At 29.4% G+C, this 22,830-nt stretch overlaps 1 protein-coding gene across 2 annotated transcripts in view; it reads left to right on the top strand.

Moving 5' to 3' along the window:
• The window catches only part of CROT (Carnitine O-octanoyltransferase), a 73,593-nt gene extending 55,416 nt beyond the window's left edge, over positions 1–18,177 (top strand). For both annotated transcript variants that reach the window (XM_085820081.1, XM_035376996.2), the window contains exons 12-16: positions 1,903–2,026; positions 3,057–3,135; positions 5,493–5,586; positions 8,917–9,036; positions 12,637–18,177. In XM_085820081.1, the coding sequence (XP_085676207.1) occupies positions 1,903–2,026; positions 3,057–3,135; positions 5,493–5,586; positions 8,917–9,036; positions 12,637–12,757 (538 nt within the window). In that variant the 3' untranslated portion in view covers positions 12,758–18,177. The remainder of the gene's footprint in view (positions 1–1,902; positions 2,027–3,056; positions 3,136–5,492; positions 5,587–8,916; positions 9,037–12,636) is intronic.
• Positions 18,178–22,830: the final 4,653 nt, after the last annotated feature.

Genomic DNA, 22,830 nt, shown 5'->3' with positions numbered 1-22,830 from the left:
GAAACTGTAACCTGACACGTTTAGCGATAAATTTCTAAATATATAATTCTTCTTTTTGGTATTTTCTGATAATCTGCATACCCCTCAAAAAGTAACCTTTCACCAAGCTAAATGCCATTATAGAATGACTATAGTAAAAAGTTTGTTAAGTTTTGTTCTTTCAGGTAAAAATTGAGGCATTGATGAAATGAAACTGTAACCTGACACATTTAGTGATAAATTTCTAAATATAATTCTTCGTTTTGGTATTTTCTGATAATCTGCATACCCCTGAAAAAGTAACCTTTTACCAAGCTAAATGCCAAAGATAACAGCCATTTTCATAAATAGCAGTGCACTAAGAGTTATGTAAAATTGAAACCAATTAACAAAATTAAAAGCCTTTGCAATTAGACACTTGCCTTTTTTCACTGATCACAGTATTCTGTGATCTGTTTTAGCTTCATGAAAACTTCGAAGAAGTGCAGAAACCCAGCGTCACATACTACTACAGTGGAAAAGATAACAGCCATTTTCACATTTTTTTAACTATAGTTTGGCTACAATGCAAAAGAGAATGACTATTTCCACAAATGTAGTGCACTAAGAACTACAATGCAAATTTTAAGATTTAACTTCAGTGCGAAATATCACAAATGGCAGTGCACTAAGAATTATGCAAAATTGCAACCAATTAACAAAATTAAGAACCTCTAATAAAACGCTTACCTGTTTTTTTCACTATTTTCCAGATGTGTCCAGTGATCTGTTTTAACTTCAAAAACATTAAAGAATTGCAGAAACCCAGCATTGCACAATACTTGGTTACCCACCTCCCTATACACAACAATCTCTTTTCACTTAAAAAAATAAGTTCTTAAATTAACAAAATTAAAAACCTCTAATAAAGCGCTTACTTTTTTTTTTTCTGAATGTATCCAGTGATCTGTTTTAACTTTAAAAATATCAAAGAATTGCTGAAACCCAGCATTGCACAATACTTGGTTATCCCCCCCTCCATACACAGCAACTTTTCACTTAAAAACCGTCAAGGAATTGCACAAGTTTGGCATTTTGCAAGCTGTTGTTTTCCTGTGTGCACAGCCGTCTGTTTATGCTTTAAAAATTCTGAGAATTGGACAAATTTGTTATCAGTTTGCAGGAATTCTGAGCCATAGAATTTTATCATTTACGAAGTACAGCTTTATAGAATGTAAATTTTAACATTCTCTACTGTTAGGCGAAGTATCATATTTCTAAGTTTCTTCTTCATCAACCAGCAAACTCCAGTCCCAATACAATTTGCTTACAAAGAAAAAGGCACTCAATACAGTAAAAACAAACATCCATCAGGTTTGAAATTCAAAATTGTCTGTGCGCACCCATACCTAGGTTCGCACTATAAATACATTTAGGTAATGTTATGGATTGCCTATTTTGGTGGCATATTGCATTGTCTCTTAAACACATTTGGAGGGGGGGCAGATAATCAAAAAGCATGTTCTTTTCAATTTGAAAGATGCTGAAGAAATATACAGATTGAATAATAATGTGCACTAGGAACCTTTCTATAATAATAATCAAACTAGCTTGTATGAACTGCATATGAAATATATTGTAATATTAAATTCAAGTGTAGAATAATTTGCATAATATGTATAATAGACCAAAAAATGTTTTAAACTTAGAAATCTTGAATAATTTTACTTTCTCTACTACAGAAATTTTTGTGCTGCAAACTAATAGTTTATTTTATTTAATAGCTTATTGTACAATCTTATTAATATTCACTTTTCATATTTTGACTGCCTTTATGCATTTCTTTTTTGTAATTTAAGATTAGGATTTTTTAAACTTTTTAAGTTATATGAATTATGTAAAATAAATTTCTTAAATGTTAAACTGTGTATTGTGTTCAAATAGACCTGCTACTACTTACGTTACTGCAGCTACACGACAGTTCTACCATGGAAGAACTGAAACTATGAGATCATGTTATCCAGAAGTAGTGAAATGGGTTCAAGCAATGATTGATGACCAAAAATCAGTAATAATTGCCTTTTATATTTTAAAATGTGCTTTTCTTCACTTTTTTATATAAATATGCATTATGTAAGATCCTAATTTACTCATTGATCAAATTTGAGTCATTTTATAAACTAATAGCTTTCTGAAAAATAAGTTTCTAAAATGGTATTAAAATCTTTTCTGTAATTTTTAGTCAGTGTTATTTGTTGTTTGAGACTAAATGTTTTATATATTGTGTATTGATTTGCAAAATACTTTAGACTGATTTAAATTGAAAAATCTTGCAATTTAATACTTAATTATGTAACACAGTATTAGTATTATAATAGTCAATCATAATTTTTCTGGGTACTTGTGTATTATCACGTCGACCATGAAAGTTGGATAAGATCCTGGCAAAGATTGTGGTAATTATTTCCTGCTGAATTTGAATAAACTGGAACCTCTTTGTTCAATAAACAATCGGTATTCATCCCACTTTGTAAAAAGGCTTTAATCAATTTCTACTATTTTGTCCACCCTTTGATTTGAGCAGAAACTCTGTTTAAAACATAATGTGTACAAACTTCCCATGGATGATTATTTCAATCTATTACAGCTTTGTTGGCCATATGCAGATGAGCATGCCCTGTTCATGAATAGGCACTTTTTTTTTTTTTTTTTTTTTTGGTAAGATCCAATAACATCGAAAATAATCCATTTCTTATTGCTGTTTTGTAAAAATACTAAATTTTAATCTCTCTCCCCTCCCCCCCCCAAAAATGTAGCAATAGGAGTCAATAGTATGTACATTTTCATAAAAACAAAAGGAAGTTTATAGAGAATCAATGGAGATTACATTAAACAAAAGCACAGATGTTATAAAGTGTGCTGTAACTTCATGTTTAGCCAGAACTGGCACTAAATTATGTTGCTTCACAATAGTTTCATGTTCAATGGAATAATTTATAAGTACTTTTTACTGTCTTCTTACTGTGCTTGGGAATGTGAATCGCATTTATCTTCATATGTTCTGATCATTTTTTAATTTATGTAATGAATTCTTTCAGGTAAATGACAAACTTCAACTGATGCAAATTGCTGCCAGGAAATTTAAATTGCTGATGAAAGATTGCACAGAAAATAGTGGTAATTCTTTTTAAATATATAAAAGTACAAAGTTAATATATAAAATATGAAATAAAACTCTGCATAATTAACTCCACTTATTCAGAAGCCGAATCAACCAAAACACTGGAAAAAAAATAATATTGAACTTGCTCCTAAATTCCTTACTTTATTGAATAATAAAAGCTCGTTGTTGTCAATTTTTTAAGCAAAATATTTTTGCATTGTTATATTCTTCAGAGATAAATATGTTTTACAATGAAAACAAGTGATTTTTGTATTATATCAAGTGAGCTGTGTAATAAATCTCTAGTTAGGAAATGACTTCAAGTATCTGCCAATTGTTGTTTTAATTGTATTGAAAGTAGTACCTCCATATTCCTATATTCCTATTAATGTGGGAATATGAATGATTTCAATAAATTATGTAACATTTTTTTCAGTGGAAATTTTCCCATTGTTTGAAAAAAAAATTGGACCTGTTCAATTATTTTTGTTTATCAGTTTAAATGGACTGTATGCTTTGGATAAAAAAAAAAAAAAAAAAAAAAATCTGTGAATGCCTGTTTCATTAAAAAAATCTTCAACACTAATTCCAAATTATTAGCTTTTCTCAGTCAAAAATCATCGTTTTCATTTCATTACATATGTATGAAGGGGGATATACACTGTTGAGCTAAGACATTATGACCTTCCCGACATTTTTCTATGAACTCATTTGGATGATGTGGAGGGCACGTGTTTAAGTGGGGATGATACTTAACTGCTGAAGAAAGTTGGGAATCATTCATTCTTTTGTTAGTGATTGGAAAGGCTTCTGATCTAAGCAAATTTGATAGAGGGCTGTAATGGCCTGGAGACTCAGAATGCGTATCTCCAAATCTGAACAATCTGAACAACAGGTTGTTCATGATTTGCCATTGTCAGTGTTTATGCAAAGTGGATAAATGATGATGAAAACAGCAGTAGATGGCAAGGTTTTGGACATCTATGCGTCATCAAAGAAAAAAAGGCATCGGAGACTGTCCTACTTGGTACAGATAATTGGTGCCAGATAGTGGCTTAGCTGACAGCCCAATACAGGGTAGGTGTATTGGAATACACAGTTCAGCGGACATTGTTGGATGGGACTGTGCAGTAAATGTTCCACTCATGTGCCTCTGTTGAATAAGCATCATTGTTAACTATGCATACATAGGGCTCGGGAACATTCAGACTGGACCATGGATAAGTGAAAGACATTTGCCTGGTCGGGTGATTAGGATAAGTGGAAGTGGATAAGTGGAAGACATTTGCCTGGTCGGTGACATTTGCCTGGTAGGTCATAACAGGTTGGTGGTGGAATTAAGCTTTGGAGATGTTCTCATAGGTGGTTCTGGGACTCTTAGTTGTGGTAAAACAAACCATGAAAGCTGCAGATTATCTGAACATAGCTGAGAATCAGTTGTATGCTTACATGGCATCTGTCTTCCCAACTGGAAATGGGATCTTCCAACAGGACAAATTCCCATGTCACAGGGCTGGAATTGTTAAGAGGGGTTCAAGGAGTGTAAGATGAATTCCAATTAATGTCCTGGCCACCTAACTCACCAGATCCGAACCCAATAGAGCACATTTGGGATGTTATTGAATAGCAGTTCAGAGCTCAAACATCACTATGCTGGAATATCTCGACTTTGTGTGACCATTTAGATTTTGTGTGACCACTTGGTAGATGACTGGAGACAGGCACCATCTACCAAGAGCTTGTGGCATCTATGCTAAGGTTAAGTTGCAGGTGTTTTGCAGGCCAGAGGTCACACAGCACGTTATTGAGTCGGTGGTCATAATGTTTTGGCTCTTCTGTGCATAGATAACTTTTATTGTTTTATCTGATGCCTTTCCAGAAGTGTGAGGTGTAGTGAGTTCCAGAAACTTTTGAAATTTTATTTATTTAGTGATGTAATATATATATATATTAGTCTAGTAACTTTAATTTTCCAAGTATTCTGTTAGTTTTACTGTGATGAAAAATTTCTTTTGGATGTGAATTAAAGCCTAGTACTCATCCAGACTTTACTTATTCCTGGAATGAGGTGAATGCATAGGATTTGAGTGTGTAAATTAAATGCAAGTATGGTGCTCATAGGAGGGGTACATTTGCAAAAGTTTTTTTTTTTTTTTCATGCTGTTTACAATATTATCTAATTTTAAAAAAGTTGAAGTGATATTTTAAATACTAACTTATATTTCTCTGTACAAGAAAAAGGGAGTTTGAAATACTATTTTAAGTTATCAAAATTACAATAAAAATTATTTTCTGCATGAAACTACTACAAAAACTGAGAGTATTTGCTTCTGTAACAAGTTTTGTTAATTTGCCTATGGGTGTCTTCCAGGCTGTGATCGTCATTTATTAGGTTTATACATGACATCAGTGGAAGAAGGGATGCCTTTACCAGAACTGTTTTCTGATCCATCATGGATAAAAAGGTTAGTTTACTTTTTATTTTATAAATATGATAATTGAGATGAGCCATTACCTATGAATAGTTTAAAAAAATTCATAAAATATGGAAGCTTTGTTTATCCATAATAATTGCAAATGAAAATATGAACTAGTTGTTTCTGTTCAGTACAACTTTAATAATAATATTCCACTGTATTCCAATGTAGTAATATTAGTTTATCACTGCCTTCTCATACATGACTGACATGCAGACTGCATTCTGGTCACATGACTGACATACAGACTGCTGGTATATTTGCTACTATTAGCTGTTAATATTTGTTATATATATTTCGCATGACTATATTTGCTACTAAGTGTATGATTCTGATATGCTTAAGAGCAGCCTCATCAATTGAGGCAAATTTACTGAAAAACAAAATCCAGATAGTTTTTATTAATGATGTCATACAAAAGTATTGGTGAATCATTCTTCAGCTTATTATTCATTTCAAAAGTAATTCATTAAATATTACTCATGTTCATCCATTATGGTCATCTGGTAATCTCATCCAGAATATCAGGATTTTCCCTCCCAGTTACTAAGTTTTTGTTTGTTTTCTTTTTGTTCCATAAATAACGAAGCAACTTTAAATGATTACAGTTTCTCAATATTTGACACTCTTCTGTTCATTTTTGTGCATATAGGGAGAAATGAACAATAGTACATATCTGCTTCATCTGCATTTTAAGTTGTTTTCTTTACTGTATTTTTTTAGCAATTTAAGCAATTCATTTAACAACCATCCTGCAGGAGGTAAATTGGTATCTTATTCTTTTCTAAACATTTTCCATTTCCTTCATCAGCTAAGCCTGCTATCTGTTGCTACAAATTTACTCTTCATTTGGGTGCCTGATTTCGAAGCTTTCTCCCTCATTAATGGATTGCTGGCTGTGACATCTTTTGCATGAACTATGCATTTCATGTTTTCATTTTGCTTTTGTTTTGACTAGCAAACATTATCTTCATTATTCTTTAAAACTGTGCATAAGAGAAACTGAAAAATGCTTAAATGAAGAATAATAATAATGAATCAATGGAATTCATTATTGGGTTTTCTTCGTCATTTAAGCATTTTTCTGATTCATTATTGGCAGCTAATCACAGGGGTTAGCTGAAGTTATTTGAATATGGCAAAGCACATGTTGTTTATTTTCCTAAGAAGAGGGATACCTTTTTAGTTTTAGACTCTTTAAGGAAACTGGCTCATGTTCATGTTATGCATGGGGAAAACCAAAAATGAACAATGCAGATCAGTTGAACTTCCAACATTTAACATTCGTAACCACTCGAGCATGGGCGGGTCAGTCTCATAAATATTTTTTATTTCTGAGAACTTTATGCCTTGTACTAGTTTCTATAATTTTTAAAAAGTGAGTACAAATGATAAAAATGACTAAAGGTAAGTAAAGAAATTAAAAAGGGAGCTCTTTCTAGAGCAGTGCATTTATCAAAATAAAGTTCAAGCATAGAATTTTGGTATCCATAATTTTGGTGCCATGTCAAGGTCATCTAGAATGCCAACTTCCTTAAACTGTTTATTCCAGTCAGTCTTAAAATTTAAAGTGAAAAAATATTGGATTATGGCAAAGTTCTTAAAGGTTGTCTACTTAAAAGGAGGATGCTTTTGTATAGGATTTTTTAACCTTTCGAGCTTTATGGGTTTAGCTCTGAAATTTTAAAGTTCCTCAAAATATCAAGAATAAGTGGTATTTTCTTGATTATAATTAATAAATGACTCTCTCACTTTGTACCTTGAATATCCTTTTCTTCCAATAAACATCCAGCCAGAAGTTGGATACCTTAAAACCTGGCAGAAATTTTCATACATAATGAATAAGAAAGCCACTCTTCTGTACAGAATTTTATGTCCACAACACTGAGAGGGTTAAGGAGAAACTGGCTTGTATTCACATTACACTTAGAGAAAACTGGAATAAGTCCTATTCAGCAAGTCTGTTTGCCATGATTTGAATTTGGCAAAATATCGGTGTTCAGTGATCGAGCGTTGTTGAAATATCGGTGTTCAGCAATCTAGCCATTTGTGGGCTCAAGAACTTTGAAAAACATATTCCTTCATACATTTTGTACTTGAATAAAAACCCAGGCTATTTGGTGGCTAAATCCCTTATTTGGTAATTTTTCTCTGTCTTTTGGCAATTTATATACCAAAATCTCCCCTGGGGGGGGATTTCATAGTTTCAGGAATGGGGTGAGGAATATGGTTAACCTTTTATTAAGTATTTAGTTTATGAATGTAAAAAATTACTATTATTCTAGTTCTGGTATTCATTAACATTTTCAGTACTTTTTCTCATTTAATTTATAAAGCATATTAAAAAATTATCTAAAATTAAAATAAATTTACAAGTATTTTTCAAGTTTTGGAATGTAAGGCAGGGGGAATGATTGTCTAGCAGTGGTGAAAGTGGTGCATGGGGCAAAAAGATTGAGAAACCACTGTTCTGTACTATGTTTTTGTTTTTATTTGGTCATTTTATTTTTTATTTACAACTTTACTTCAGTTAAAATAAGTCATTTTAAAATATTTTGGTCATATCAGCTGACTTGTTAATTGCAATAAGTGATGTGGTTTTGCATAAGTAAGTAAGATTTAAGCAATTCAGTAACAATAACTGAGTAGTAACATTGCCTGTGATCACATTAAGTGACATTTACCGTTATGCATAATTTTCAGCATCGTAAAATGAAAATATGTTTGATGAAAATGAGAAGAAAAGTTGATTAGCATATTTTGAATATAAATATTATAATAATCAATAATTATTTTTTAAATTCAAGTATCTCAGTTTAATTACTTCTTTTTAAGAATAGAAATATATCATTTTTTACCATCTCTTGTTTAAAAAAAAAAAAAAAAAAACTAAATTTTTCTGCAATATGCTTTTATAGTAATTAATGAAATAAACTTTAATAGAATTTCTTTTTTGGTTTAAAAATAATCCAGATTTTTTTAAATAATGTAACAGCTATTATATTAACATATTTTTTCTTTGTCTGGAAAATAATTAAATAATAGACAAAATTATATGTTAATTGCAATTATCTTTACGCCTATCTTGATCTTTTTCACATAAAAAAAAAAAAAAAAAAACATAATGACCAATGAAACAAAATGGCTACACTTGTAAGCTGTATTAAAAATTACTTATTTTGTAGTATATCAAAATATTTAAATTTCAGAATCATATCGAATATCAGTTTCAATCTTATTTTCTTTTACTGTTTTTTCCTGTATGTTATGTCCCTAAATTGTTTTAATATAAGTTGCATGAAATGCTGTTTTGCACAGTGGTGGAAGTGGAAATTTTGTGCTATCAACCAGTTGTTGTGGCTATACTCCTCTTGGTGGATGTGTAATGCCAATGAGAGAAGATGGTTATGGCACATTTTATAATATTGAAAATCAGAGGTAAGTTGTGTGCATCTGATTATTTCTCCAGCTTTTTAAATTATGATTTTTTTTTAGAATATTGTAGTTTATGTTTTTATTTAAATTAAAAAAAATTCAGTAATTCATATTTGTAATCATCAAGAGTGATTTTAAAGCAAAGTAAAATTTTAAGATTTAATCACCAGCTTATTAAAAGAATTTTCTACAGAAATTAGATTTACTGTGATTAGCTCATGCAGCCAAACTGTTATATTTCTCTACCTAGGTAACATATTAGCATGCTACTTGATTTTCATGGCTTCTGTTATCAAAATGGTGCCAAATTTACTAATCACATATATATTGTGGCTGCTGGTACACACCGTTTACATGATTTGGCAGTTCATTGCAGAGGCCTGAAAACCAAGTACTACCCATATTAGTTCAATAAATTTAATGTTGCATTTTATAGCTTTATTTTAACTCCCTAATTTTTTACACTTTTTAAATTTTCAGAATTCTGGGATGTAATTTCCAATACTGCTTTTTTTTTCTTTTCTTTTTTTTATCTGATTAATAATTTTTAATTATTTTGATTCACATTAGGAATAGGATAAATCCTAAACTTTCTTGACTCTTAATTCTAAAAACTTTCTGAAACTCTAAGATCCTTTTTATAAGAAGGAAAAGTTGTAGTTAAAAAAAAAAAAAAAAATCTGAAATGTGCATTTAATGAAAAAAAAATGTCTAGGTTTTAAAAGTACACTTAACATGTATTAAAATGATGTAAGTGAGCATCAGTAAAACTAATGTTTCTGAAGCTATGAGTCTAAAAATCTAATTGTTATTTCTCTTAATGTTTGAAAGATTCAGCTGATTATAAAAGGTGTGCAACTGGGTTGTTGAATCTCAAATCAGTTTCAAAGTTTTGGGAATTCAGGGATTCTAATTCTTATCTCTGATTTTACTATAATGTATTTAAAATGATTTTAATTTTAATGAATATTAGATTGATTTTTCAATATATTTTTTACTCTCAAATAAAAATTGAATTAGATTTTTAATAATACATTTTATACAATTGAGAAAAGTTATGTTTAAAATTTGGATATTTTCAAATTGGTGTTTCTGAAGGATATCTTATACCTGTAAACTATTCATAAAATGGTACTAGTGTTTGTAACAACCAGTTTGCCAAAAGGGGCAATTTAAACAAAAGTTTTGGCAACCATAATTCCATATCTTCTGCGAGTACCTGCAAATGACTCACAAAATTGTACTAGTGTTTGTGACAACCAGTTCACCAAAACTGCCAATTTAAGCACAAGAAAAATTATTGGCAACCATAATTCATCTTTTGCAAGTATAGGATTGAAAAAAATTCTGTCAGTCTTTTACAATTTTACCACATGAATTCATTGAGATGGGACTCCTAAATGATATATTTGCAAAAGCATTTTATCATCGTTAGGAATTTTAAGGAGAAAGCTACAGTTTTGCAGCATATGCTTCCAAATATCTGTTGTTTGTGTAAGATTCTTATACCGTTGCTTTCCTATGTGCAGAGAGGCTGTAATTGATTTTGACAATTTTATTGAATTCTCTAATTCGACCTTTAGCATGTTTTAATACATGTTTGAAACGTACGGTGTAACATGGTAAATGACATGAACCATCTTGCAAAGTTACTCCAATCAATGGTTTTATTATAAATATTTAATGTTTCTTAAACCACTTAGTTGATCTGGCCAGTCATAAATAAAGCATAATGCAGTCCCCTTCACAGGAAAAAAAAAAAAAAAGGAATTTTTGATTCAGGAAATGGATGTTAGTAATAGGCATTGCTTAATTATACAAAGCCTTGTAAGTTAACTGCAGTGTTTCCTCTCATTATTAAGGTAAAATTTCCTTTTCTTGAAAGAATTTTTCAGTTGCTAGCAAATATAAAGTAGTTAATATGTTTACAGATGAAACATAAATTTTAAAAAGCAAATAGAATTTCACTATAACAAAAAATTAAAAATGAGGATCTATTTCATGAAAGACAAAAAGTACATGAAAAAATAAATTGCCATAGAGATCATTATGTGCATAGATGAAATTGAAAAATAAAATAAATATTGAATGAAAATTAACCATAATGAAGAATTTTCACAAAAAGCTAGCAAACACGACAAGATACATGGAGCAAATAAATGAAACTTGTTGTATTAGAGGCCATCAAATTTTATCATTATAAGCAATTTACTGTGTGTGCCCTGAAGATCTACAATTACTGACAAAATTATAAAAACATTACAGTGTTGGATAAAAAGAAGTAAATAAAAGTTAAACTGCTTTTTTGATAATCCTCATCCATATTTTATTTCATTCTTTTCACTGCAATGTTTAAATTATCAAAATAGTCTATACAGTCAAAAGTCGTTAATCCGGACTCGTCGGGACTTCGCCGATTCCGGATTATCGATTTTTCTGGATTATAGATCATCAGTTTAAATCTCGTAAGATGGCATGCAGAAATTTTAAAATTAAAAATATGAAACCTTAATTTATGAAATAAAGAACAATTATGATCTAAAGGGTATCAAAATTTACAAAAAAAAAAGCTTAATATTTATTTGTTTATTTTATTAAACATTTCTTTCAATGTAAGTTGTTTAAGTTCATCGTTTTATGTGATAATACTTTCTCTTTAATTCTATAAACAGACATAATTTCTTGTTCAGTTACAAAGTTCTGCTGTTCAAGTTCCGTTAATTGCTGTGCCGAGAATACCGACTAACTTGTCAATAGAAATTTTTTCGTTTTCACTAACCTCTCTGTTACTTTCTTCATATCTTTATCCATTTTTCGCAGAAATTCCACTTTTGTTTGATAGACATCGAAACATACTTTCGTTTTGTAGATCCTTTAAGTTCCAGCATCGGAAATTCTATTTGACATAATCGAAAGTTCAAGTTTACTTTTATAAAATTGCTCTTACAGTCTGCAAAAAATAATAAGCGGGATCCAATTCGAAGATTAAGGAACAATGCAATCATCAACATTAACTGAAATAGATAATTAGATAATTTTAACTTATACCGCCCGTTAAACCTAAAACGCGCACGCGAAAACGTATTTTGCGCTTGCGCAAACGCATATGCGCAAGTCGTAGAGGTCTTATGAATAAACGCCTATGCCCATGTGTCAACACGGCGCATATGCAGAAAGGTTTTAGCTTTGAGGTCCGGATTATAGATCATTCCGGATTATGGGTGTCCGAATTAACGACTTTTGACTGTATATATATATGTTGGAGTATAGAAACATTTTTACACTTTAACTTTTTACTGATTTTTTAATGATTTGATGTACTTTTGATATATTTTCTAAATATAAATCTTAAAATTTATGGTATTTTATTTTTTGTGAGTTGCTGTGTTAACTCATTTTCAATTATTTTAATAATATTAATTTTTAATATGTGTTTCTTTTCGCAGTGTCATAATGCAAGATCTTTTAAAAATTTCATAATTTCATTGTCACTAAATTATGTCATTAAAAGTATGTTAATTATTTGTCGGCTAACATCTACATAATTGATGCATTTGATTTAGTGATTGTAGTTGCTGATTATATTTTCTTCTGTAATTCTAGGTTTACATTTACCATATCTGCTTTCAATAGATGTCCAGAGACAAGTGCAGCTAAGTTTTATGACCACATTGAGCGTTCTTTGCTGAGCATGCAGCATTTGCTTCTTTCAGCTAAACTCTAAATTCATAATTTTAGTTTTCTTTGTAATCATAATTAAATCATGAAAAATGTTCTAACCTCCGAGTGAAGTTCATCTGTTGTGTTTAATAATATTTTTATTGAATATGAGTTTGATGTGAATCATATGAATATTTACTTTTAAAATAATCCTTATTTTTCAAAGACTCTAATCATTTAAGTGCAATTAAGAAAAGTGCTCAAAAAGAGTATGGTAAGAGTAAGCTCCTTTATTTTTTTTTTTTTTTAAACTTGTCTTCCATTTTCACATGTTTTAAAGTCCGTGATTTGTTTTTAACCTTTGTTTTATTTTCCTATGAATATTAAAATTTGCTCACAATAGATAAATTATGAAAGTATTGTGATATTATATATTTTATACTAATTCCTAGTGCCACATTAAAACTGATGTATTGCTACATAACCATACATCCATTTTTACAGAATCGTAATTTTTAATGTCTGTTTTAAATTACATAAAATAGGTTATTTAAGAACAGTAATACTTCTCTCTTTCCTCTTATGATTCCTACTTGAATCTGGATTTTGAATTCCATCATATTTACTCATATTGAAGAAATTTGTCCTCAATACATACTTTTTTAAAGTATCCATATATGGACTTGTGCTGTAACTTGGCCCATAAGCCTTGTAGCCTTCAATTTTAATCAGTAAATTTTAAATACTATAATGTTCAAGTAATATATCCACATTAGTCACAAAGATTCTGCAGATTAGATTAATTTTGCAAATTATAGTTTAAGACTTTTGCAAGTTTTGTGTATATTTTTCTCATTCTAATTTTTACTGTAAAGTATTTATAGCACATAAATGATTAAATAAAAAATACTCATTTCTTCAGAATTATTTAATCAAGATTAATTGAATGTAAAACAATTAAATTTCTTAAATACAGTTATTGATAAGTAATAATAATAATAAAGTAAAATCACTGTGAAGAGAAATTGGAATAAATGATAGGGAAAAGTCTTTTGAAAAAGTAGTCTTCCATTAAAATTTATCAGAATATTTATGGAAAACAATTGCAAACATTATTTTCAAAATAATTTTATGCTGTTAAATGAAAAAATAAATATATTGTTTACAAAATATCCAAAAGTAATGTTTTCTCTAAACAGTTTCTGCACCAATTCTTCTATAACATATTGCAGATGTGCAAACAGATCAGTTTCTACTTGCAGCTAATGTAAAATGCTTGTTTTCTTTAGCACCTTTTTCTTTTTTGATGTAAGAAAATACAAGTGCTATTTTTAATAATCTGTTCTTATTTTTTCTGATGTAAAAAGCATGCTTATTGCACATAATGTAAACAAACTGTTATAAGATGGAGACGGATAAAGGTTTTACACATAACACATGACATAAAACAAAAATTTCAGAATATTTTCTCAAAAGTAAGGATTTATCTAAATTGTGAAACTTCAAAGATTCATGATCATGTTTATTATAAGAAAAAGCACTGAAGCACATGTAGAAAATGCAGAGTAACTTTAATAATAAAATTAATTCCCTTTTTGATTAAAACATTTGATAAATATTGAGTATTTTTCTCAAAGTTTAGATTAAGCAGCTGCAGATCAATAGAATTCTACTGTATACATAAAACACAATGGGGCAATGTAACATTAAATACACTATGTTATTTTTGTACAGAATATACATTATTATTTATCAGATAAATTGCACATATTACTACAAAGTACATTTAAAAATATTCATTTATCTTATTAACAGATATAAGTAATCACTAATTTCTGTATAATAAATAGAAGTGATTGCTTTCTTTTAATTCATTGTAAAGTATTTTGCATTCATAAAATGGGAACTAACATTTATTATTTTTCATATATTGTGTATAAAATTGGTGTTTTAAATAAAATTTTTAAAATGTCAAAATAGATCTAATGTAATATTTTCAACTATATTTTCATTCAGTACATGATTCTATATTTTAATATCTAGTGTATTGAACTTTATTCATGATAGTGAGTTGTAGTACTTGAATGCATGCTTATTTTGAGAATTTTAACTTATGATTTTGTTTTATAAATGCAAATGAATTATTTCATTCTTATGACTATTTAATATAGTCATAAGAATGAAATGTTTCATTAGATTTTTAATGATAGAATTTAGATATAACTTGAGTTTTTGTAACTAAAATGAATGCTCGTGTCACTATATCAAATCTTCAATTTCTATAATATCCTTACAAATTTTTAGTTAAGTTGTTGGAAGTAGTTTATATACTTGTATTATATTTGAATTTGAAATGGGTTTCTTTTTCAAAAAAATATACTTCACATAATATTCTGGATTTTTTTTTTTTTTCATATTCAAATATATGTTGTTACTGTATAGTTTTGTATTAATTTTTTCATATAAAAATTGTTTTATATTTTGTACTGAAGGTTAGTGTTTGAATACAACATATTTTTTGAAGACCATTGAAATATGTTTGACAGGCAGCATTTTAAACAAAACATGAATGTTTTAAAATTATTTTTTAAATAATTTTTTCTATGGTTTTAATCCATATGCTTTTTTTTTTTTTTACTTTTTTAGATCTTATGAGTTGTTCGTCCTTATATTTTATTGTAAATAATTTTGAAATTTGTAAAAGAAGAAGGCTTTGTTCTCAAGCAGCCTTTTATACAAAATGTGTCTGCATATTTCCTTGTTTATTCTGTTTTTAATTATGAAATTCTTGTTCTTTTTTCTAACTTGGTATAATACAGAGTGCAGACTATCATCATTAATATTTTTTCAAACTTGTGTGTTGTGTAAAGGGAAGCTTTTTTAAAAAAACAGTATTTTAAACAAAACTTAATTTTAAGTTCTGAAATCTGAATGATTTCTTCTAAATTTGTGCTTCATTCTAATTTAGTATAGTACAAAATATGAAGCATTGTACTTTACAGTAAATCATTCAATATGTGCTGTGTGAAAGATGGCTTCCTTAAAGAGGCAGCAGTATCTACAGAATGTTATTTTTAGAAACAAATCATTCTTAATTCCGTGTTTGATTTATGTTAATTCATATTCTCTTTGTCTTGTTTTAGTTTGATACAAAGTCTGCAGAAGCGCAATTTTATGTATTTATTTATTTTTAATCATTTGAACCTAGTAATTTCCTGATTCTGTAACAAATCATATCTGCGAATGCACGAAACTCGTTGTGATACGATTTGCATTGGAATGAGAACAGAAGAATTAAAATGTTGAGAATAAATCCAGCTTTGCACAACAATGAGCATTAAAGTTAGCAAAATAAACTAAATCATGAAATTAATCATTCTATGGGATGTTTCCTGTAAAAACACTGTTAAACATTAATGCCTAAAACTAATAACCAATTGTTTCAAATTTAATCCTAAGAATGAACTTCCACTGCATGCAGATAGAAAAACATTTGGCTGCTCTCCTTTCACATTGTGGGATGATGGGAAGGAAGAGGTTTATCCCTTTCACCTTGCAAGAGCAACTGAATGAATCCATGCCATACATGTTTCCCCCTTCTGCTTTTCTAATACAAGATAAGTTGTATAAAGATTAGTTTTCCATTCAGAACATTATACGAAGAAAAAGGCCTAAGTTTTGAAGCTAAAGCAATTCTGAATATGCTTTTGTGTCGTTAATGATAAAATTTTTTTATGATTGTTACTGTATTATTATTGTAACAACATTATTAATTCTTTAAGCTAAATTTTATTATGCGTTTTTGGTGAGTATAAGAATATATGGGAAAACAAGGACCATTTTCAGTACATATTTACTATAAATTCACAATAATAATTTAGAATTAAAATTAATTTATGGTAATTTTTAAAATATAACAATTTACGAAATTTTTGTGAATATGTGTGAGATTGAACTAAGTTTGCCCTCTGTTGGAATTTTGATTTTGAATTTTAAAATTCTTGATGCTGTGCAATTTATATGTTTTATCTAATGAGTGCATGTTATTATGTTTCATTAACCATTTATTTAGATACTGGTGCATAATATATGTATATATACCATTGTTTTCGTATATTAGGTCTTGTGATCATGAAAGACATTCAAAAGGCAGTATCAATGCAATTTTGTAATTAATGTTTTATGTTTGTTTTGTTTTTGTAGATTTATGGTTATTTTGTTTTATCTTTGTTATGTATATGCAACATTTTTTTAATGTTGTATGTTTTTGTTCATGCTGTATGTTTGTGCAGTGATGTTTTTTTTTTTTTTTTTTTTTTTTTTTTTTGTTCTTATAATAATATTTTAAAAAATAATGCAATATTTTAAATGCAACACCTAAAATTGCATCTTCTTTGCTTGCTATCTACCTCAAATTAGTATGTTTTGTGATATAAAATTTTTGAGTTTTAAACTCAAACTGTAAGATTCACTATTTACAGCACATAATAGACTTAAGAATATTTTTACTCAATATATATATATATATATATATATATATAGGTTTGTAATTTTTTTGTTTCTAAATTGGTGTAAGAGTTTAAGTGCTATAATTAAAAAATAATTTTATGCAAATATAATATATAAAGTATTTTTTCGTAATTCCATTTTTATAATTTCTCTTCCTAATTCACTAGTGATGAGCATTCATCATGTAATATTCTCATGTCCATTACACTTAACAAATGGTTTTTTATGTTATTTGCTTTTGAACTATGTATTTAAAGTGCAATTCAAGAACATGTTTTGTGTTAAAGTACTATTTAGTGTTGCTAGTTTTTTAGTCCTTCAATTTTTCAATCCCTGTTTCTAATATGACTTGAGTCTACAATTATAAAAATAAAACATTCCAGGATGTCTGAGCAGTTTAGAATACAGTTCAGTAGAAATTTTTGTATCATTATACAATGCATTATATATTGTTTTGGCTTGAATATAAAATGACATCACTTACTAAGTTAAAACTGGATTATTTGAAAGTGTTTTGTGAGTAAAACGAATTGTTTTACATATGAAATAGCTTCTGTATGTTAGCTTTATGACAAAAGAGTATGAAAAACATTGATATAAAACGAGAGTTGAAAACAATATTACTTTACTCATTGCAATGTTTTTTATTTGCATATTTTAAATCTGCTCAGTTTAATTGCTCAAAATTAATCACAGAAAGAAATAATTTGTTATAACTTGCAATAATTTTCATATTTTTTAATATTTATTCAGACATTCTAGATTGGTATTAAAATGCCATTTATATAAGTTATTGTTTTGATCTTGGTTTTTAATAACTTTATTTAATGAAAATTAAATCCTTATATTTTTTATTTATTAAGAACTTTAGTTGAATTTTAGAGAGGAAGCATTACATCTGTTGTATTTTAATATTCATTTATTTGTACCATGACTTTATCCCATTTTTTATAAATAAAGCAGTTTTTAATAATGTGTTAAATTTTATTAAAAAATTCATATTCTGATATAATTTAATCTTTGAGTATTATGTTTTTATTTGTTTTCTGAATATTGTTTTTCTTGATTCTCTAAATATTTGCTTATTATTTATTCAAGTTAATAATTAATTGTAAGTATGAGGGGAACAGGTTGTCTGTAGGATTAAAACTGTTTGCAAATTGAAATTTTTTGATTGTTTAAAAAAAGTTTTTGGCTAGTGAACTGATGGATTTTAAACTCGTCCAGAAAAATTCAGTTCAGTGAAATGAAAAATGTGCGATTCTTCGTTATTCAGGAAAATATGAGGTACTTTTAAACCTAAAAATCTGAGTACTAGGTGCAGATTTGTTAAATTATCAATGTTACAAAGTTCACAACATAGTTATGCACAGTTACAAATAATTCTGTCATATCTGATCTTTAATGGGGAAAAGGATTTTGGGAAATGAAAAGTTTGAAAATGCCTGAATGAGTCTTAACAACTGTGAAGTATTTTTTTATATACTGGATGTTTTAAAAAATGCACAGCTAAGTATTTTTTGAACAGTTGATCCATATTTCCAATTTAATAAATACTTCAAATATGGTGAGCTTTTAGACAAAAAGATTTTGATCGTGCCACATTTTTGTAAAAATAGACAAAATTTTAACATTTATATAGATCATTTACACCAGAGTTTCTTAAACTGTGGGTCGCAGGAACTGCAGCAGGAGGTCGCAAAAAACCTCAGCAGTTTTGATATTTCTTTAATTTATTATATTATAATAATTTTAAGATTACCAAATATTTTTACACAATGTATCTGAAAATAGATAAAGATAAGGCAATGCAGACAAAGAAAAAAACGTTTCGATGCATTTTTTTATAATATAAACATTCATTTTAATTGCTTTGAATGTGGCGCTGTCATTTCATCTGTTACCTATTTAAAATTTTCACATTGTTCTATGCCTTAAAATTAGAAATTAAAGTTAATATCTAAAACTGCAATAGTATATTACAGTACAAGTGAAAAAGTTGACAGTTTCACACATGTGCATGTCGGATTTGCACAATGCTTATGGAGTCCCACAAAATTTTCGTAAATATTATGGGGTCATGGGGTCATGAAAAAATCTCAGTGATAAAAAGGGGTCATGACTGAAAAAAGTTTAAGAAGTCCTGATTTACTCAGAAACAGCCAATGAGTAAATTGTTCTTATCTTCCATAAGATCTGTTGAATGACAAATTGGTCCATAATATAGAAAACTGGTGCTGAGACTCAGAGTAATTATAAAAAATTCTTTTTTTTAATAGACGTGCTATGAAATTTTGTGCTTCTGCTGTAAAAGGATGTGTTATAGAAATTTGCATTCAAAAGCTTAGACAGCTGTCTGCAGCAGTACATAGTATTCCAAAATTTTAAGAAAGTGTTTTTTTTTGGGATGATTTTGATTAAATCCTGGTTGATTTTTTTTTGGAGGGGAGGGGAAATTATTGGGGTACAGAAGATTTTCCCAAGGGCACTCTTTCTCAAGGGGCCTTCATAAAAATTTAACTTTTGTACAGTTTTGCCAAAAGGTATCACACTATCAAAATTCGGTTGATCTTTACATTATGGTAACTTGGCGATTTTTTGGCGACTAACTCTCCTACAGCAACTTTCTATTTTTTTTTCCCCGCCGCCGAAGACATGTTTCTTTTCTTTTTATCTCCTGAACACTTCTTCCAACAATCTACTAGCCGAATTACACTTATGCTAGAAATTTTATCAAACAAAACTGCTTAATCATGACAAATATTCACTGCAAAATTAGGAAAAACTGCACAATACCATCCTCCTTACGCATTTTTCAAAATAACACATACACATAAACCATGTACACGCCGACTTATTTTTACTTAAAAAAACATCCCAGAATTGCACAAAAATGGCATTGCACACTCTCTTCACTATATCCATGTACACTGCTGTTTTCTCATAAATTACAAAAATTTCACGAAAATACATGACAATTTTCTCAATCTTTAAACCCGGTAAAAAGAACATATATGAAATTACCTGATCGCGGAAAAGTATTTACCCTTTACAAATATGAACATTTCCACATATAAAATAAATAAAATATCCAAAAACTTTTACCTCTAAATCATCTATTACATTATACACGTCACCAACGAATTCATACCGCAAGCATCACAAATACTTAGTATCAAATATTTGAATTATTTCCATGCACGTTTATTTCAACTTAAACGTATACCAAATTCCTACAAGCATAAAATTCACAAAATAACTATCATTTCTTTAAAATATAATTAAATTCAAAAACACTACTTAAAATATAAATGAGCACATACATTAAATTAATAAAAATTACCTTACAATCCTAATTACTTTAAACTAAATCATTGCTAATAACAATTTTCCCAATAATACCAAATTCCTTTCCACCTTACATTTACAACAATGCATAAAAATAATATCCTCAAATAATTAAAAATACTAACTTACCTAATCTTCTTCAGAATCTTGATTACGTGGCGGATACACTTTTCTTCCTTCTGTTTCAGAATCTTTAAAATCATACTTATCTTTCAAAGCAAGATACCAGGTAAAATAAATAACATAATAAAACATCTTTATTTCTCTCTCGCACAACCTTAAAAAACATTTATTACTATCCTTTTCAATACCACGAAATACCCATTTCGAATTCACTTTAGTTACGGCCATGGGAGCCAAAAATTCACAAACCTTATTTCACACAACACAGAATAAAGCCAAATACAAAATTGCCAGATTTTTTCCCGATTAAAGAACAGTAATTCGTCCATTAATATCACATGACATATCCCATGATCTCTCATTTCCCTCACACAAAATAATGCGTAATCAGAACTGAATACTACTCACATTCTTAACAAAGTCTAACTAACCTAATCTTCTTCCGAATCTTCCTTACATGGTGGATACACTTTTATTATGGATTCAATAAAATTACTGAACGATTTTTTTTTCCGAATTTGATAGAATTTAATAAAAGAAAAATTCTCTTTATCACATCTACAATTCACTTTAGACAGCGCCATACAATCCCAAAATTATTCAACCCTACTTCGCGCAACACACAATGAAGCTTAATACAAAATAATATACATCCACAGATACTTGTCCAAATTCCCCCCCCCCCTTTTCTGATTAAAGAACCGTAATTCGTCCATTAATATCACATGACATATCCCATGATCTCTCATTTCCCCCACACAAAATAATGCGTAATCGGAACTGAGTACTGCTCACATTATTACCAAAGTCCCAGGTAGTAACCTTTATCGCCTCCAAAATGTCGCCAAACTACCAGTTACCATATTGTTTAAATTCTTTTAGCCTGGAAGCCTGATTCAATTTATTTCTAAAACTAGAATAAAGAGTCAATAGTTCAACCATTCAAAAGTATTTAGCTGAGGAATCTTTTCTAATTATCCTATGTTTTCAAGATTAAATTTAATACTTTTAGCAAGCGTTTTTTCTTTTAAATTTGCTTGTGTAATTAAAACAAAATTAACACGCATTCAGCATTCATACATGGGAAAGTTGAAAAAGTATTTGAATTCAGATATATTTTAGTCGTTATCTTCCTTTTCTTTTAAAGCTTAAGCATTCAATCTTTTTAACATATTCCTTGGTTTACTGATCCATTTTTCGAAATACAAGTATTACAACCAATATGATTGTGCGTACTGAAACTTGAGCAAACCATTCAGTTTCTATCCATTTTCAAAATTCAGTTAGCTCTATGTTTAGAAGTTGTAAAGGTCCAAGACATCATAGGACAGTGAAGAAATAAGTTATATTAAGGAATTATAATCAATGAAAGACCAATAGTCAGGAGGGAAATGGACAGCTGTGATAACGAAGCAATAAACGATATTGGAAGAAATGCTCTTTAAAATGTCAGTGCTATGTTATGCAGAATCGGAGACGAATCGGTCTTAGCATGCTTCGATCTGGTGTCGCCATCTCGCGGTAAAAATCGTATAGTTAATGCGAATCTCTTTCTCATTTGCACCGCTATCCCTGTTAAATTGGGGATGGAATGGTTTGGTTTTGGTGGCGCAAACCTGATTTCCGATTTTACTGCTCCAAACGCAAGATACACTTGGGATGGAGCCCAGTCAATGGCTTGGAAAATTAAAGACCTAAGATTGCACCAGACCTATAAGGCGAAAATGCGCTCTTATAGCTGTGGGACTAATACTTTGGGTCCTATGCAAACCGTGGTTGGTCGCCTTACGAAAGCAAGCTTTGAGAGAGGAATGCCTCTGTAGAGAATTTTTAAGGGAAATGTGTAGTAGTCATATATACACCCGAAAATTCAGACGGGTGCAGACCACCCGTTTACCTCGATTTGATCCTGTCTCCTTGGCTGCTGATGGGCCTGTATGAAAGAAAAAGATCAAGAAAGTAGCTGTTGAGGGAAACTTGTAGTTCGTCACGGGTTCTTTTTTACTTGGCTGAAGGGCCTGAGATTTTCCTCAGCTGTACGTAGATACGAGCAAGTTTCCTTTAGAAATCCTTCCACAAAGACATCTGCCGTATAAAATGATTCGATATGAAATGATCCCAACCATTTTGAATGAAACTGGCCCATATTTAACTTAC

The sequence above is a fragment of the Stegodyphus dumicola genome, chromosome 7 (genome assembly GCF_044657685.1).
Source record: "Stegodyphus dumicola isolate Sdum_Otavi_A_Nest chromosome 7, ASM4465768v1".
Taxonomy (NCBI): Eukaryota; Metazoa; Arthropoda; class Arachnida; order Araneae; family Eresidae; genus Stegodyphus; species Stegodyphus dumicola.
The sequence above is the reverse complement of the archived record's forward strand: the minus strand, read 5'-3'. Positions and strand labels throughout refer to the sequence as shown.